At 45.5% G+C, this 18,885-nt stretch overlaps 1 protein-coding gene across 4 annotated transcripts in view; it reads right to left on the bottom strand.

The window, feature by feature from the left end:
• The window catches only part of LOC128885040 (tyrosine-protein kinase Btk29A), a 148,913-nt gene that overhangs the window by 107,748 nt on the left and 22,280 nt on the right, over positions 1 to 18,885 (bottom strand). For 3 of the 4 annotated variants that reach the window (XM_054138781.1, XM_054138779.1, XM_054138780.1), the window contains one exon: positions 17,819 to 18,118. The exons of the other annotated variant lie outside the window; for it this stretch is intronic. In XM_054138781.1, coding sequence (XP_053994756.1) covers positions 17,819 to 18,118 — 300 coding nt within the window. The remainder of the gene's footprint in view (positions 1 to 17,818; positions 18,119 to 18,885) is intronic. 4 annotated transcript variants of the gene reach the window in all.

Here is an 18,885-nt window from a genome sequence, read left to right as displayed (position 1 = left end):
TAAAGGGAAATGTATTTGGAAATGAAGGGAAATTAAAGGGAAATGTATTTGGAAGTGAAGGGAAATTAAAGGGAAATGTACCAGGAAGTGAAGGGATATGAAAGGGAAATGTACTAGGAAATGAAAAGAAATGTCAAAGAAATGTAAGGAAATTAAAGGGAAATGTACCAAGAAATGAAGGGAAAATAAAGGGAAATGTCAGAGAAAATGAACGGAAATTAAAGGGAAATGTACCAGGAAGTGAAGGGAAATTAAAGGGAAATGTACCAGGAAGTGAAGGGAAATGAAAGGGAAATGTACTAGGAAATGAAAAGAAATGTCAAAGAAATGAAAGGAAATTAAAGGGAAATGTACCAAGAAATGAAGGGAAAATAAAGGGAAATGTCAGAGAAAATGAAAGGAAATTCAAGGGAAATGTGTCAGGAAATTAAGGGAAATTAGCTTCATACCTCATCACGTCTCTTGTTGACCAATGCCCTGTCCCTATATTAATATGACCGTGGGTACACCACGTCAAGAACATCGAGAATAGAAGAACTCAGCCGGAAACGAATTTGTATACACGCTCGTCTCTTTGTACGAATAAAAGTTCGCATAACAGGCCGACGAGAAATGTAAATGGTTTCTATAAACTTTTTCGTGAAACTCGAAGTGGGTCGAAATGACTCCACTCCGTAAATTTAGCATCAAACATAATATTCCACAAAGTTGGCAACCATTGTGTTCTTTATTTATCGAGGAACTATACCGTAGAACGCAACGGGTAACAGGCCAGCGACCGCTTCTTCATTATACACCGAATCGGCTCGATTATTTCGATAATTTTGCGCTCGAGCACCGAGGAGCGAGCCAGCGCTCGAGTTCAATCCTGTAATTGATGTTGCGCAAAAGTCGAGGCACCCCAGAGTTACGTAACTTTCAAGAGGACTCGTGTACGAACGAACCCGTAATCGGGAATGAGAGCCGACGAATATTTCTCGTTTCCATTAAGCACCGTATTTTTCCTGCTCGTTCGCACGGCCGCGAAAGAACACCGAAGTGGGGCTATTAAAAAAAAAAAAAAAAGAGGACCTACGCAAGGACGTTCTAGGAGAGAAGTTACGTTTTTTTGTTGTTGTTGTTTTTTTTTTTTACTTTATTTCGAAGCTGGCAAAAAGTACATCGAAATGGGGGAGGAAGGTAAAGCAGCGAAATGAAAATCGGCAACAATAAGCCAGTCGATCGAAAGCCGCCCGATACGAAGCGCCGAAACGACCATTGGACTTCGTCACGAACAGATCCCATTCCTTTTGTTCGATCCTCGCCGGCTGCCTTTCGCTCTGTCATTCTTACTTCCAGTTCGCGAACACACGTGCCACCAGCGGCACATTAATTCCAGAGCCACGTTGTTTTTACCGAATTTCACGTCTATTGTCTCCGTTGTGGCGATCGTCTTCTCCTCGGGAGTTGACGAAAACCAGGGCCAAGTCTCGAGAAAAACACTGCTAACAGTATCTAATCCTTCGAGACGCTTCAGAAGAATAATTCGTAACTTCGCCTTCGAATTTTAGGTTCTTGGAATCTTGGCTGCTAGGAATTTTTACTTCTTCTTAAGGTTTCTAGTCTAACACAATTAAATACAGTTACGGATTAAATACAGTTATTTCCATCGCTGCACATTTCGGTGGAAAAGTACTTCTGTCGATGGAAACGGTCGGTCGAACGTAACCACGCAAGAGTGACACTAGAATCTCATGCAAAATTCGACGTTGATGCATGAGCGCTCGCGATGTATCGAGGAACACGATGTAAATCGGTCGACCGTACATAATTTCCCGCGTAATTTAATATTAGCCTACCACTGCGTGTGCACGCAGTTGGACCGTGGTATATAGGCCAACAGCGAGCGATAACACCGAACGTCGGATTAATTGTAAAGCAGCGATACTATTACGAGAGCAATTCGCTAGCAAACTGGTATCCAGCCTAGCTAATTATTCCGTTACTTCGTCGAATAGAATTAATCATATGCAGCATAATATCTGTACCGAGAAATATTAGGTTAGAACTACAGCCCCGGAGGGAAGTACGTTATAACCAACCTGATACACGAAAGTCGTTGGTACCTATTTCTCGCGTCTGACCATTGCTCGGCGTTTCTACTTGCCTCGGCGTCCGCGGTGCTCGCGAGTGGAAACAGCGGGCACTGGTCAAACACCTCGACCACTCCGTGGTAAGTAACCGGGGGCACACCGGTGTTTGCATACGTTACTCGGGTTATTCCGAGCACATTTCGCGTGGAACGTAAGAATCGACTTATGGTTAATACAAACCTGTCGCTGGAATTTAAGAAAAGGTACGAGTGCACTTTCGCGCGGCATCGAGGCACTTACGAGGAAAACTAGGAACCTTGTTGTACCATTTAACTTTTTCCTCTGCTACCATTTTCCCTCTCCGAGGGAAAAAAGAACCGCGAAACGTCCCAATTGCGCCACTCCTCACCCTGTAAAGTCGTAACACGATAATTTGTCGAAGCGTGCGAATCAGGGTAGAATGTACGCGATTCTTGGCAGCCTCTTGGCTCTTTGGGACTTGCGTGCATTCGCGACGCTTGGAAAAATCAATTGCTGCCTTTCACACTCTCGCACCGAATACTCCGAAATATTATTCTCGATATAATTATACGCAACATTTATTCTATTCGGGGTGTTTGGTCACCGAATGCACAAACTTCTTCAAAGGTCGACTCGTTTCTTCAACCGTTCGTTCTGTACGTGTATAATCCCTCGCAACGTTTCGTGTTTATATTTCGCGATAGAGATCGCGCGCGACTAGCAGCAATTAGGATGCGACTCGTCCTTTAAGTCCTCGGCAAATAACTTAAAGCCGCTTACACCTGCCTCGAAGAAACTCCGACGCGACGCGATTAAGACGCCCGCCATGAATAACAAAGACTCGACAGTGAATCGCGACAGTGTGAAAGGATTTCCAGAAGAACGCCCCGAGTTTCCAGGACCTCCGCGCCGAGTTAGGCGAATCCTAAGAATTATGTACCGCGAACGCCCAGTTTCGCGGCCTCTGGACTTCATTACTCCGGACGCAACGGGGCGTCGCGACGAATATCACCGCCGCTCGCGATGGAATAGACAATAGTAATTTCAACGGACGACGCTGAATGCCGCGGTAAATTGTTGGATGCTCCGAGAAACTTCCCGATTGATACACCAAATTTTCAACGGCGTGGGATCTAGGCCCTAAGGACACGATCGTTCGGATAACGTTTCCTTTGTCCATTGTGCTATACCGTTCCGGCCTGTTCCAAGGGAAACCGTGTGCGCGACCGCCCTTTGTGTTTACTGTGTTTTTAAGCCGCGAACGCGTTATTGCGAGTTATTTATGACTTTTGTGCGTGCACCCGTGACCCAGTTCGACGGCGTGACATTTCGCCACCGTTTTCCGCGTCCAGAAGCACCTTGACATCTTTCTGAACAACTTTTTTCAGGAACGTTTTATCCGGCTTCGCTATTTACCGAAACCACCCCACTTTCTCTCGGCCCGACGCGTTGCACGAAATTTTTCCTCGACCGCTAACGGTCGCCGAACGCCCGGCCGAACCCGTCCGTCGGGATGTTTCGGTTTTTTTTGTAATTTAATTTAAACGGTTTTTACGGATACCCGCGCTCGCGCTTTGCGTTTAACGCGCGTTAATTAATTACAGCGTCCGCCAGCTAACGAGGCGTTTCGGAAACTCGCGAAAACGTTCTCTGGGGAGAGTATTAAACAGCGATAACGTGGAATAATCTCGCGATGGAAAATATACAGGGTGTTCCGCGAATTCGTTCGCCACGCGCGGATATTTTCATTTGGCGCGACAATTGAAAAGGAGACGACGAGGATTACACGTGTGGCGACGAAGCCTCGATATAAATTTCATCGCGTACGCGAACAAAAGGGAGAGTTACGCGAAAGTTCGAACGATGAAGCAAGTTCGGAACAAGTTAGAGGCATAATTAATGCCTGCCGAGTCGATAAACTTTGCACGCGATAATCCAGTCGACGTTACCGATCAATTTTAAAAGACCTTGCTCGAAGGCTGGTAGTACAGTTAATGAATCCGGATAGCTAGTGGGCGAGATTAAATTTGAAAGGACGCGTTGACGTTTTATATTACACGTCGGGGTAACAATGTTTGACTTAGTTTTAAGGAACAGCAGGTCATCGCAGGAAAAAGGTTTTCGCGGTAAAATGGTTAATCCTGTTTTCGTATTATTCGTCGAGACAAATTGTTTCGATATACGGTCGGTGTAAGAAGTATTCGTACAGCAACCAATTTAAAATAAATGGTTTCTGTACGAATATTTATTACTAGACTGCGGATCTTTATGCATTCGTAGGAAATTTGAATGCGCACGAACCTACGAAAATGCAAACAATATGCAAGATAATAAAAAAGATCGAAAGTAAAGTTCACGTTATGATATTTTCAGAATAAAATAGATTCCAACTTAGGTTCAATTTTTCTGTTCGCGATGATTTTATCTTGCATAAAGATCCGCGGTCTACTTACACCGACCGTATACGTTAAGATCGTCGAATTTCTTTTCGACTTTATCTTACGAGCCGAATCAGAACCCGACGAACGGAACGAATCGGCTCGCGAGGCGGTTTTTACGCGGTGGTTCGAACAGATGCCCCGTAGATGAAACGCCAAGACGCGGGAGGTTCGTGTTTTCCTTGCGGCGGCCGACAATTTTCGGGGCGAAAAGTGTCCCCCGATTTTCCATCGTTAACCGACGCGACGGTCGCGCTATAAAATCGGGGACAGCGGCGTTTTACGAGCAAATAAGCGGCACACGACGGAAAACGGTTCCGCTATGCGCCTGGCAGCCTATTAAGCTGACCTGCTTCCTCTCAGCTCGGCGCTGAACGCAACTCTCACAGTAACGCCGCTGGTAGGACCTCTTCAAGACCGTTTTCAGACTAGAAGGAAAACTACTCAAAGACGTCTGAAATGAGACGGTCCTCCGGGAATGATAGGAGCAAACACGCCGGGCGCGATTTAAGCGGGGACACCTTGCATCGCGAGAACCGGGGAACGTCCCGTCGATAAAACTTTCAAATCCTCCTCTTCGTCGTAAAAGCCGCCCCACTCCTCCGCCCTTCCCTGACCCCGGCAACTTGCCGAAACCGTGACAATAACTTCGCAAAAAGAGGAGCTAATGGACTCTACCTGCTCGAAACGGTACTTGATACCGCTGCTCCAACTTTCAACGCTTTCCCGCGAATCGAGTCGACCCAGATAGATCCGAGAATCATGTGTCAGCTCCCGCGAGGTTCGTCGGACTGATTTTATAGAAAATACAAAATATCGCTCGTCGATAGGATACGTCGAGATCGAACCTGCGCGAGCTAAGTGACTCTCTCGAATTCCCCTCTTACTTCGTGAAACATTCATCGATACAGGCTACCTCGGGTAATCCTACAGCGAGCAAACACTCGTTGATCACGTTCTGGCATCCCTGAAATCTAGAGACTCGAGGCAAACGAGCTCGAAGAATCGACGATTGAAAATATTTGGCCCAAAGGATCGTGCGAGCCATAGTCAGGTAGAAAATTCCTTACGCATTTTCGTACGACGCGTCTGACTCGCGCTTTTCGTATTCGATTCGAATTCTATACCACGAGTCTCGCACACGTTGTTACAGGCTAAATTTTTTAAGACATTGTCGATACAATTTTTAGACGATGTTGGAATATTTACTAAGCAACGACATGTCGTTTTACTAGGAAATTGTAATTATTGTAATTGTAATTATTTCTTGTAACAAGAAATTGTGGATTATTCGACCAGCAAAAAAATTATGTACGTTCTTAAAACGTGACGAAACATGCGTGCGAAGAAAATGTATAAAAATTCTTTATAGATTAAATAAAAATAAATTAACAGAAAAAGGACTAAAAATTGACGCTCTAGACTAAAACACCCCACGAGGCGGCACGTAAAGTCTCTCCTGTCGCGTTCGTAACTGACCTTGTCGCGTGTAACTCGGCAAACAGAGTTGGAGGGATGTTTTAAAGCGTCCCTTTTTCCTCGCGATACTCGGACACGCGACCGAACAAGCAACAATCGACACGGCACGGGACGGAAATTGCTTTGAATTTCTGGCTCCGCCCGGAGCGTTTAACGACGCGACTCGACAAACACAGGGGCGCGATTCATCTGTCAAGGACGAGGCCCGAGAAAAGGGGCGGCAGAGGATGTCCCAACCGTCGAGAGTCATTATAATTTCGCTCGGTCTCTCTACGCGGTAGTTGCCGGTTGTCGCGCCTCGCCTCGCTGCCGTGACTCAAACAAACTCGTTAATTGCATCCTCGACGTTAATATAACGGAACCGTGTCAGCTCTGATGCCGCCGTCGCGGATTAAAGAGACGCTCGCGGAACCGAGAGGGGGGAAGAAAAGATTCACACCGCGAAACGAATCCTACCGACTTTCTCCGAGACGATGAAGCGAGCAACTGTCGTTGGGAAACGAACATCTTCGGCGGATGTATACACTTTGCTCCCAAATTGAGTTGCCGAGGGGTCGGCGAACCGAAGAGGACCGGGACAAGGGGACTAGCCAGCCTCCCAATACATGTAGGAAACGATGAGGTTAAGGTAAGATTTATTAGAATGAATCTAGAAAGGAAGAAAAAGTGATATTGAAATAACGTCTCGACTCTCGGCACGTCTGGGCACTAGGCCTGCAGAAAACTCGGATGTTTCGAGTTGCTCGCGAGCCGAGTCGAGCTGAGACCCAGTTTTCGATCCGAGTCGAGTACTCGGAAAAAACGAGCAGCTCGAAGGAACCGAGTAGCTCGGACCAAACCGAGTAGCTCGGACAGAAGCGAGCGGCTCAAAAGAACCGAGTAAATTGAGTCATTATAATTTCGCTCGCTCGCTTCGGTCCGAGTTACTCGGTTCTTTCGAACATTCCTTGAACAGCATCGACGTTTTACTTTTCCGTATCGCCTTCTTAAAGCGAATGATCACGTGGAGACGCTAGCCAGTGATTTGGTAAACATCAAAAATATCGACTCGTACTAGCGTATCGTCTTACATGTGCGACACGTTGAAGTTCAAACCTGCGAGGCTCCAGGTAGAGTTTTCCAAGGGAAATCTCTTCGAAACGAACGTAACGAGAGTTTAAAATCTCCACCGCCATTCATTCGTCGAACCTTTCTTCCGTATCGCAACCCTCGCGCTTCATCGTGCGGATCTCTCCCGCGCTTCAAAGTTTTCGTTCCCCAACTCTCCGCACTTTCGCCGTAGATATCCATCCGCCAGGAAAGAAACTACACGAGGAATTAAACGCTGAACTTTGCGAAACAACTGCAAAGAGGTGTAACCCAAGTTTAAGAGTAGCACGGACCGAACCGAGTAGCTCGGAGAGGAGCGAGTAGCTCGAACGAGGTCGGAAAAGTCCTGGGCCTCGTTGTCATGTCGAAGTCGACTACTCTTCGTCGCTCTTTGTATAATATTGACACACACACACATACACACACATACACACACACACACACCTGTTCGAGCGACAGCAATTCGTTGTAATATCTCGATGTAAAAAATACTTCAACTTTCGCTAACAGAAATATATGTCGCGCTACGTTAATTTCTCCGAGCTTCCGGTCTGGTTTGTAACAGGAATGACCACGTTGAAGAGTTCATCAGGCTAGGATCGTATTAGTTCCAGCGGGGTCTAATACACCAGCGTGCATTAATTCGCGAATCGAATCACGTACACCGATGCAGCCGCTGGGCGAATTCTATTTACCTCGAGCGGTGTCGCAACTCTGCTGGGACGTTGGTGAATTATGAGCGAACTGGAGACACCGTCGTCACAGTCGCGATAAATGTCGATGCATCGATGCGAGCTATCAACGCGCGCGAGGATACGTATGCCAATGGTAACTAGATTTCCCCGAACAAAGAGAATAAAGCCACGAAACCGAAGCCCAAAGGACGAAGGCGCTAACGTCAAAGGCACCGGTCGTAAACGAATCGACGATTCGAAGAAGAAATACGTCGACATCCTCTACGCGAATACCGTCAATTTAAACAAGTGCCATTCATCGTCTTATTTTTATAACGCGAGATGAAGGTACTCGGAACGTGTTTAAATATCAGGAGAACTGGAAAACAATGTCGTTTCTTTTACGTCAAATTCGAACAAATAAAGTTTTAATAAGTTTTCAGTTTTAATCACAAGTATTCGCAGAAACGACATTACCTTCCCCCTGATGTGAGAAATGTTTCGCGACTGTTTTAATTTCCCAAAGAAAGGGCTTCTGGACTTCTTTCCTTCTTGACACTAGCGATTCGATTAACGCGAGCGTTAGATCGTAAAATGATTCGAACGTGAAAATGTTAATTGAGAAGTCGCCTGGCGTCGTTGGAGCGACGCGATGAAAGGCGTTTCGAACTCTCCGAGCCATCTCTTAGGAATCCTACCATCTTGTTCTTTCGTAATTGCGCGAAGTATGTAGATACAGGTGACTGGATCATCGAAGGGCTGTCGAGCGCCAACGAACTAATTGCAAAGAAGGGAAAAAAGATCAATATTAAATCTTGACAGTGTATTCCCTCGATAAAGATTAACCCGGCGACGTCGTAATACTTTCCTCGCTCTTCCTTTGAGTACTTGGAGCACTCCTTAAAATGGTTCCGTCTTTTATACACTCGAACCTGAGATCTTTCGGTCGTCGTGCTTTTATACTTGCGCAATTACTTCGCGCGACACGGCCTCTTCAAACGGTTGAAAATCATCTAAATAGTTCGCAATCGAAACGAAATGCTGTTTATCTAATTACGAACGAACAGCGTGACACGAACCTAACCGATTGGATGGTTAACTCGGACCTTCTACGTCTTCCACTAAACTGTCCTTTTCTACGTTCGACGATGCTCAACTCGAGCGAATGCAACACCAAATGTAAACACGGAATAGAAAACTCGACTGGATATACCTGCACCCGTTTGGATCCCGATTTTTCTTGCATTTATCCAATCTTTACCGCAATTAGTAAACTCGATTGTATCCCTTGCAATCCCTTGGGTTCTGACGTAAATTAAGTAATAATTTTCGCTCCCGAATAAATCGAGATTGCTCGTTCATCGAGCGACTTTGCTCTTTTCCTTTGCATCTCGTGTCCCGTTAACTACGCTGTAATTTAATTACCGCTTTCCGATATCACTCTACTTTCTTGGCCAGCCGCGTACAATCAACCGTAATGCGATGCCGCGCCTCGCATTGTCTTCCAACAGAGCAGGCATGCATTTATGTATGCAATACCCGGTCGGTTCTCGAGGCTTCTGACGCCACAGAAGCGGCCGCAGCATCGCGAAGCCCTAATACGCCGTTATAATTTATAGCCCGACGCGCCCTCCTCTATGGTTTATAGATACATCACCGTTCTGCCTGCTGCAATATTGGTTACGCCGAAAATTAATGGTCACGCCGATCGATTGCGGCTTCATTAACCTGGCTCGTCCGGCGAGAAAAAATTCGTACAAGCCCGTGCGTTATTAGTATTGCGTGGTTTCGATGTTTACGACACGCTCTTTTGTACGCGCGCAACTAATACCGGTGAGGCAAACCGATGCAAAATGGTTCCTCGGTTTACGTTATGGGTTAAAATGGGTTTAATGTTTTTCGTTGATTATGTTACGATTGATAATTAAACGAAAATTAACGCGAATAACAGTTAATTGAATTCTCGGAATTTATATTCAGCGAGTCGTAAATTTATTAGGCGTCGAATTTGAATTCGGATTTCGCGTTGAGTTTAACGCAAAGCATTAAACGGTGTAAGAAATTCGACGAGATTTCGCAGGTGCGTCACAAGTTTAAGAATCGACTCGGGGTTGGCAGAGTCGCGTCGTAATTAAGGATCGGACTCGCTACATTTGAATGGCAATCGATTCCTTCCGAACGCGCCGAAGGTTGATTTACGGTAGCGATTTATCTGGCTTTTGTACGAACGGAGTGTGTTCGTGTCTTATTCAATTTTCTTTGAACGGGTCGAAGCTTATTTTACATCGGTGATACGTATTCACGGTACAGTTATGGTCCGATAAAATATTCAGGTCTCTCCAAATGGGCCAAGGCTTTATTTACATTGAGTTATTACGTCGTTCGAATGCAAATGACACTCTAACCGATAGAACATTTTATCTCGACTTCAAAGACAGCTTCAAGCACGGAGGTCTTTCAGAAATTCTGTGTGTGATTTCTGTGGGAGAGGCTTTAAAGTCGTTTTTATTCGTCTATTCGCACGTTTGATCCTTTGCAACCCCTTAGTTCGGATAGATAATTAACTCTTTGGACTCGAGACCTTTTTTTTTCTGGTATCTGCCAGCAACTCGAGATGTTTCTTAGCATTCTATCGCCATGAATTCTAAGCTATCTAGATTTGAGAATAAGGTCACCTTCACAGAAATGAAACTTAAAGAAAACCTAGCGGTGACTGAGAGTCACTTCTCGATTGCAAAGGGTTAATATCGGTTTAGGTACCGAAGTGGATGACCACTTTCTCAAACGTTAATTTCGTTTCTGTCGAAATTACTCGCGAAATTTTGTTGGTGGATTACGCGCACGAAAGGGGAGCGACTATAAGTCAGTCTTACCACTTGTCCCTTTTATCCGACACAGATAACAGGAGGGCGGAATCGATATTTGGCAGTAACTCTTTAACCGCCGGTATAAAACGCCGATAAGATTTTATGCAATCTAATAAAGCTTTAAAGGGTCGCTATAGATTTCACCGAGCGAGTATAAAATGACTCTCGGTATTGCTCTGTAACGGTCTCGAGCTCGGTGAAATGGCACCCTTTAGTTTCGCTATTGAATTAAACGATACCGTTCCAAGATCTTATCGACTGCGATCATTTTCCAGCTGCGTGCTTACCGAAATATTCGAAATCTCGCTTTTCCATGGAAACGTGATCCATTCATTCGTTGTATAAAAAATAGAACGGCGTAGAGCGAACGGAGTAGAAGAAATTAATTTCTAATTCGTTAATTCGAGAAGCTTGTTCTCGAGGAGCGATGCCGGGGCGTTGATATTCCTAACGAGGATGAGTTTGCGCCATCCGTGTTCAATTCGCGTTAAACACAGAGTCGAGAGGTAGAGGCGAACACGTTCTTGGTCAGGGTTCGTCGTATTGGCTACGCGCCGACGGGCCAGTACGCACCATATCACATTCCTAATCGAAACTCAAAGGATGGAAAACGACCGATACCAATTAAGAGCTCCGCGTCGCAAAAAGCGCGACGAGCGAAGCTACCGATCGACTTCGTACCATCGAGAACAGCCCTTTCGCGTGCACGAAACTGTTTCCGTGACGAACGTCGGGACGAAATATTAGAATTTAACGAAGATTGTACGAATCGATAATTGAAACGTTCGAGGAGGAATTGGAATCGAGGAAAAGTTAATTTACCGAAAAGGAAGTCTGATTTACGCGCACGACTTTGCTCGCAGCGAAGCTTTTCCCTGGAAATTTCGATCGTTTGTCATGGAGAAGCGAGAGAATAACGAAAGTCTCGTGCTATTAAAAGTGTAACGAATGGAATATTGAATTAACTGCCAACTGAACGTTTGTCTCCATCGAGCGCGAAAGGAAACGTCCCCCGAATCGAGTATAAATCCGGCGAGAGGGGAAATTTCGAGCTTGTCGTTTATCCAGGCATCCGCGGAGAGGCGGAATTCGAGAAACACGGAACGACAGACTCCGTACGAACGAATTAACTCGACCTCTACTGCATCATGCTGTAACCATGTTTCATACTGTATTCTGCCGTGTCGTTATGCGCGTTATTTCAATTAAACCGGTAAGATGGGCAGGCGTGGGAATTAGATAAAGTCTGATTCTCTCGATCAATTATGCCGAACGCTTTAAACCGGCTCCTCTTCGAACATTCGGACCGTCGGTATCATCCTAATTGCTATCGAGCGCCGCGTAATCCATTAGCGGCTCGAGAGATGGCCTAGATCAGGGATGCTTTACCTCGGCTCGCGTAACGCTTCCTGTTTCTGGTATTTCCGCCGCCGTGGTCCGTGCCCGTGGCAACGCGGGATCTGCATGTTATACCCAGATTCACGGTACATTTGATGTGGCGCGGAATCGCGTTACTTTGTTCGCCGAGATTAACGCGACGCCGAGGAAGCGCATTCCGAAAGATTGAAAACGACTATGACGCGAACGGGGGATGCGTCTAAACCAAATTCGACTCGCGATGGATCGTTCGACAGTGTAGGAAATTACCAGGTTAAGATAAGATTCGTTCGAACGAATTTAGAAAGAACGAAAAAATAAGGAATATTGAAACGATACGCGCAAACTCGTTAAATGAAACGTCTCGACTTTCAGGGCGTCTCACACACAGGATTCTCGTCGGCTCCTGTTTTCTAGCGACCAAAGCGACGCAACGCACCCTGCTTTGTCCCTCTCTCCCTCCCTCCACCCTCGCCGGTCGTAGGTTTTCGGGGTTGCAATCGATACCTCAACCCCAAACAACATAATCGCGCGCTCGTTCATCTCCCACGCAGCGGTTCGCGCACGCCACGATAGGTAACAAGAAAAAAAAGAAATGAAAAAAAAGCAGTACGCGTCCAGTTTCGAGTTTCGTAATTTTCAATTGCGTATACAAACAAATTCCCTCGTATCCGTGCGTTCCCATACACGCCTGTCTCTGTCCGCACAAACGAAAGCTCACGACCAGGAAAGGAATATACCGGAACGAGGAATCGCTTGTCAAATACTCGAAAACTAGTGCTCGCAATAGGAGCATCCGCTTCAACTTTTTCCATCGGTTCCTCTTCAACCAACTTCCCGCGAAACGCTCCAACTCCTTTCTCCAAACAGTCCTCGTCGATTACTTCCCTCGCGAGCCACGTTAATGCGCGACTCTGTTACGACGTTTCAAACGCTCCGCTCGCGATACAAGCTACCGAATCGCGCTAATTACGCGCAACATCTCGCGAGGATTTTAATAAAATAATTGAACAAGCCTTGTTCTGGTTTAGGAGGACCAGAAACACTGGTTAAATGTCCCTTGACACTGTACGTTAAACGGGACGCGAGACGCTCCGACGGAACTCCTTTCGGACATGAATATTTCAGAACGGAGCAGCGTCGACACGTAGCTCAACTTTCCAAATCCGCTAAACCTCGTGATAATTTGGTTAGACCGAACCGTAAAGCGTTGATACTGGAAACTGCTCGACTTCCAAGATGAAACTAGCGCCGCAAGCAGTGTAAATAGACCGCTTGCTCAAGGAAAATAATCGGATGAATTATTTCGTGGACATCGAACTGCTCTATTCTTGGTCGAGGTAATTGCTTCAGGTAGTCGTTTCGAGATGGTCACCGTTTAATGCTTTCGCTGCGGACGAAAATGAGTAGCCGTTCGCTGGGAGCTGCAATTATGACATTTTTTCAATGAAAAATTTCTTACAAATGTGTTCTAATATGATTTTTTTGAAGAACAATATATTTGTGGTAACTAAATTTATATATATTAGGTCGTCCCAAAAGTTCGTGCCATTTATACTTCTATTTCTCAAATTATTAGTTTCACATATTAGTGAAACGTACTCTCAAGTGTCGCAAGAAAAGATAATCTGTCTCGTTTCACAATAGTTTCTCGCCTCTCTTAGATAGTCATTGTACCGTTACTAGAAAATTTCTGTGGTTTTTTACTAAATTTCGACACAGTCTTCGGCACGAACATATGAGAGGACCTAACAATATGATTGCCGAACAAAAGAAAATTTTCCAAAGGTCTAACCACGACACTAAACACAAAAGAACAGACCACCAACATGAATGCTTAGATCGTACCGACTTTCTAAATAGGACTAAACCGACTAAAAAAGCAAAGGACGCGCATCCGTGCGTGCGTCATCCGCAGCGAAAGTGTTAAAAGTATAATTGGAAACATTTCAGAAAAGTTTCACTGCTATCGCACACGTCCGTGAGGTTCCATGTTAAAATTAGAACACTTTTATATCGTTTTTCGTGAAACTGGGATGGTCGATTTAAATCGAAGTGGGGTTGTAGGATTCGTATTTGATTAAGTAACAATCAAGCGAGGTTTTGATAAAATACTACGTTAAATAAATTCATGGAACGACTACTTATACAGCGACCTGAAACGAGCCCATTCTCGATGGAAAAAATCCCTGTCTGTTGGGAAAGCAACAACCGCGAATAAAAGTGCTTTTGGATGACGAAGAGAAAATGATAGATGGAAAGTCGCGAACGGGTGTGTACCTACGGCGATGCATGTCTTTCGCTTACGATTATTCGTGCACGAGCGATTTCACGAAACGTTCCGCGGAAAATCGTCGTTTCTCTTTATTTCGAAAGGAAACAAAAGAGCGGAACCGCACGTGTTTCAAATCAGTGGCGTGTCCTTAATTCGGGGACGGATAATTGAGAGTGCAACGACTTAATTAAACGTCTGACGAAGGTGGTTTCCGTCCGTGAATTAAGCAAGTAAAACGACACCTCCGTTTTGGTTAGATTAACTTTGGTTGGAATATAACACCACGCTTGCTTCCTTAAAAGCGATAGAAGCGACGTAGGTTGCTTTCCGTAACCAACGAATTCATATTATTTTACATTCCGAACGAAATCAACGTTTACGCGAACGGTAAGTTTGTGGAAACCGATATGGTAATAAATTTGATTACCAAAACGTTGAATTATTTGTTAGTCCTCCCTTCCCACGCTCGCTGATATTTCAGCGCAAAACTGCGAACGTTCGCGAGAGCTTTGTTATTCCATAAATTGCCGCAACTGACGAAACACGTTCCGACATTCCTTTTTGCGTGTTTGCTTCTGTTCCGTCGAAAGCGGTAACGTCCCTGACGGCAGGGGTTATGCGGTAGAAAAAGGAAAAAGCTCACCCGTCGGAAAACAGGGCAATATCCAAGCGAGCGCGATATCGACGCGATCGTCACGGAAACTTTTCTCTTAGATCACGGTAGCTTGACTTCGGAAGCATTTCTGCGCGTACGGAAACGTCGGGAAGTTGGCGGAGCCGCGATTCCGAGGCTCGTTCGCGAAAAACCATCGCGGTCGAGCATCATTTTTCGGTATTTTAAACCGTTCCACTTTCCGCGTCGACTCCTTCGCGACACGAATGTTTCTTTTAAAGAATGCTTTAAACGTCCGATCGTCAGACTCGACGATTTCTCCCATTGACCCTTTGCGCTCAGCGATCTTCCGTCCATTTCAAACATCCGCGCTTCCGTCTCTAACGTTTAGCCGTCCGACCTCAAACATTTTCTCGCTGATTGCTGTACGTACTCGGCCAAAAAGTTGGTCGGAATTCTAGCGCGTATACGAAAGCCAGAGCCGGAGTCGAGGGAAAAAAGCGGACAATGCGCTTCGTTAAAATTATCGTCGCGTTAACGAAACCGTTAATGATTCAACGAAGACGAGTTACTCGATCGCGACCGCGCGCCAGCAAAGCAGAAATCGTTAATGTAAAATTGAATGAAGAAGAACGCATCGGCGGTTATCAGGCTCGAATCCACGGCCACGAGGGGAAAAGAATAATGAAACTCGCGAGGATTTTTCGCAGATTCATCGTTGTTCCTCCTCGCTAAGGAAACTTGCTGACCCGGAGAATACTTGGCTCAAAGTTTTTAATTATTCCCCGATATGAAACTCGAACAGGAGACGGTGGAGTATCAAACCGTGAACCGGAACGTTGTATTCGTTTTTTTCCTGATCATCCCAATAGTCGAATCGATTTCATATTTACGTGCAATTAAAATTCTTAAGATACAAGACAGAGGTTCCTTTATCGCCTACGTCGTAAGAATATAGAATATATTCGTTTGCCTTGCTCGAATCGAAACAAAACCGTCGAATGATGCTATTGTAAGAGCGCACAGAGCGCGATCCATAGTTTCAAAAATAGTTGCGCCTCCGAAGGGGTTGAAACACGGGGTATGTAGCCATTCGTGAATCACAAAGGTAAAAAAAAAAAAAAATAATCGACGAGAAAGCAACAGGGATGCATCGAGCCGAACGGATCGATGCACAATGACGGAACGGAAAAAAAATAAAATATAAAGAGTCGCGACGAATGGATCGATGAGCAATGACAAAATGAAAAAATGAGCCACACAGAATGCTATCGTTGCGCATTGACCCGTTTAACTAGACCCGTCGAGTCTCGTCCTTTACTTTGTATTTCCCTTCTACCTGGTTAGCAGAAATTTCATACGTTCGTCTTATCTCGTAGCATTCTCTCGGTCGAGCGCTCTTAACAGGAACGAAATGCACCTCGTGAAAATAGAATTACTACGATTCCAAATCGGTCGTGTTATTTAAAGTACGTGGTCTTAAATGCCAGTAACCTCTTCTTTCGTGCAACTCTAGATCGATCGAAGGACAAGATAAACATCCGGTCAATGCGAAGAATAATCCCATCGCAAACGGGATATCGATCGATTTCGAACAGGACGGGGTTCATTATCGCGGACCAATATATGTTTAACGAGATAAAACGAGAGTCGGTTAATTACCCTCTGGGTCCCAGTGTGCGCGCACCCGCAATCTTCCGTTTGCGTTCGGTGCACTGGCCAATTATATCTCTCGTTTTACTCTAATCGAGTCAGGGCACGGTGGTCTCTCGAGAATTAAGAGTCGAGAATTCGTCGAACGTAAACGCAACACTTTGAGGAGACCTTTGAAGAAACCGATCGCAGTTTCAAAGCTGCCAGTGGATCCCTGGTAGATCCCAGCGGCGACTACCGCGACGTTTATAACGGAGAGTTTATCTTGGAATTACGGGCGCGGTAGGTAACGTTCAACTGGAAAGGGACGCGGAGGGTTCCGTAAGGTCGAACACTACGGCGCAGAGCAAAGCTGGGAAGAAACTACGACAAAGATCGAACACACAACTCGCGGTAATTCCAACGTTTACTCCCGTGGGATTAATTAAGTGCGACTGGCGTCGCTCCGTCTGCTGATCTCGGAAACAGAAACGAAAGAAGAAAAAAAAATAATAAATGACCAGGAAACGTGCAAGAAATGGCTTCGTTAGCGTCGTCGAGTTATCGCTGGCGCGTTCACAGAAACGTACCGATTACGAAGTTCGCGAAAATATAGCAGAGCGCGAAACTCGCGCAGCATATTTAACGCCTCCGACGCGTCTCTGAAACGTTCGCCTTTTTCGTCCGCCATAATTGCACGGAAGAGGTTACTGTATCTTCCACGGGCCACGAATCGACCGATGCCGCCCGCAACCTTTGACATATCTATCTTCGACGCTAGAGCAGACGCGACGTTTTTATCGTCGCTTTTTCGTATCTTATTTTCGTTTAATTATCGGTCACCGTACGTTCCAGCGAGACCTTTTCTAATTGGCTACCTCGAACGAAGAGAGAAAACCTACTTGTTAGAGCTTGACATTTCAGGAACGAACTAAAAGCATCGCGAAAAAGGGAACGAGCCAAATGTACCGCGACACTGGTAAATATTTGATATCGATGTACACCGACGACTAAAAATGTTACGGAGACTTTAGGTTGCGTCGTACAGGGAACGTGGGGAGACGTTTCCGATAATGGACGATCGGGGGTGGGTTACGGTTGACCGTTAAAGCTATCCATGTTCTTGAATCTCATAAATACCGATCGGGTTATGAGACTAATACAAATGCAAACGTTTGGATCACGTTGCTTTAAATTGCGTAAAAATCAAATTTTAGCTTTGCAAGTGTCCTGGTGAGTGCGTCAGACAGTGAAAGCGTTAAAAGAGAATTGCGTACGAACCGATTGTCGAGCGAGCCTGAGAGTGAACGATGGGATTGTTATTGGCCTCCGAGTTGGTCGTCTGCGGTCGATCGGTGATGGCGGCAATGGTGGAGGTGGCGATGGTGGTTCCGGGTGCCGAAGCGAAGCTAGAAGTGGACGTCGAGGACGGGTTCGTTGTGTTTAACGGCTTAGAGGACCAGGAGCTGCAAGTATCGCAGCCCTCCGCGGAGCGCGTCGACAAGCGGCAGCAGGACCAGCGTTTTCCACTCCACAATCCGGCGTGATAACGACCGCTCAGCCCGGGATTCTCGCTGCACACTGTGGACAAACAGCCACCATCGCAAATTACCCCCATAAGTCGCTAATAACGCTGCTAGAAATAATCTCGCCACGCTCGATATTTTTCGGAGGCCACGTGCGACTTATCGGATTCGTTACACGTTATTTTTATACTAATTGCAAGAATTAGCTGCTCGGCATCCTTTCGGCGGCACGCAACCGTTGTCGTTCACCGATCGCGAATGGGTCGGGCAGAAGTGTCTCGGCTTCGATTAACACTTTGCTTTGTAAGCAAGGATCGACGTTCTCTGGCGGGACGCGAGCATTGTCGCTCTTCTGTTTAACTGTTTAACAGAGCGCCGTCGACAACCGTCGACGAACAGTCGACGAACAGTCGGTCTCGTTCCGAAATAGTCATTTTAGTAGAGATTCGTGTTAATTCATCTACAGTCAGTGGAATAAGTATTTATACAGGAACCAATTCAAAGTAAAACTTCATATATTTATTTTATTAATAAATTTTAATAATAATAATTAAAGAAGAAATAATTAACCAATATTCCTACATATTTTTAGAGCAGATTTTGCGTAAATCAAAGTTTATTACTTCCTTAACGTTAACCTCTTATTTCTATTCTTACTAATTTCTATTTTCAATCGGTTGCTGTACGAACACTTCTTACACTGGCCGTATATTTTGTACTTTTAAATCCACGCATCCAGACACCGTTCCTTCGGAACACCCACGTCCATATTCGCGTAACAAGCCTCGTCTACGTGCGACACAGGATTCAGCCACGACCGCG

Source organism: Hylaeus volcanicus, chromosome 2 (genome assembly GCF_026283585.1).
Source record: "Hylaeus volcanicus isolate JK05 chromosome 2, UHH_iyHylVolc1.0_haploid, whole genome shotgun sequence".
Taxonomy (NCBI): domain Eukaryota; kingdom Metazoa; phylum Arthropoda; class Insecta; order Hymenoptera; family Colletidae; genus Hylaeus; species Hylaeus volcanicus.
The sequence above is the reverse complement of the archived record's forward strand: the minus strand, read 5'-3'. Positions and strand labels throughout refer to the sequence as shown.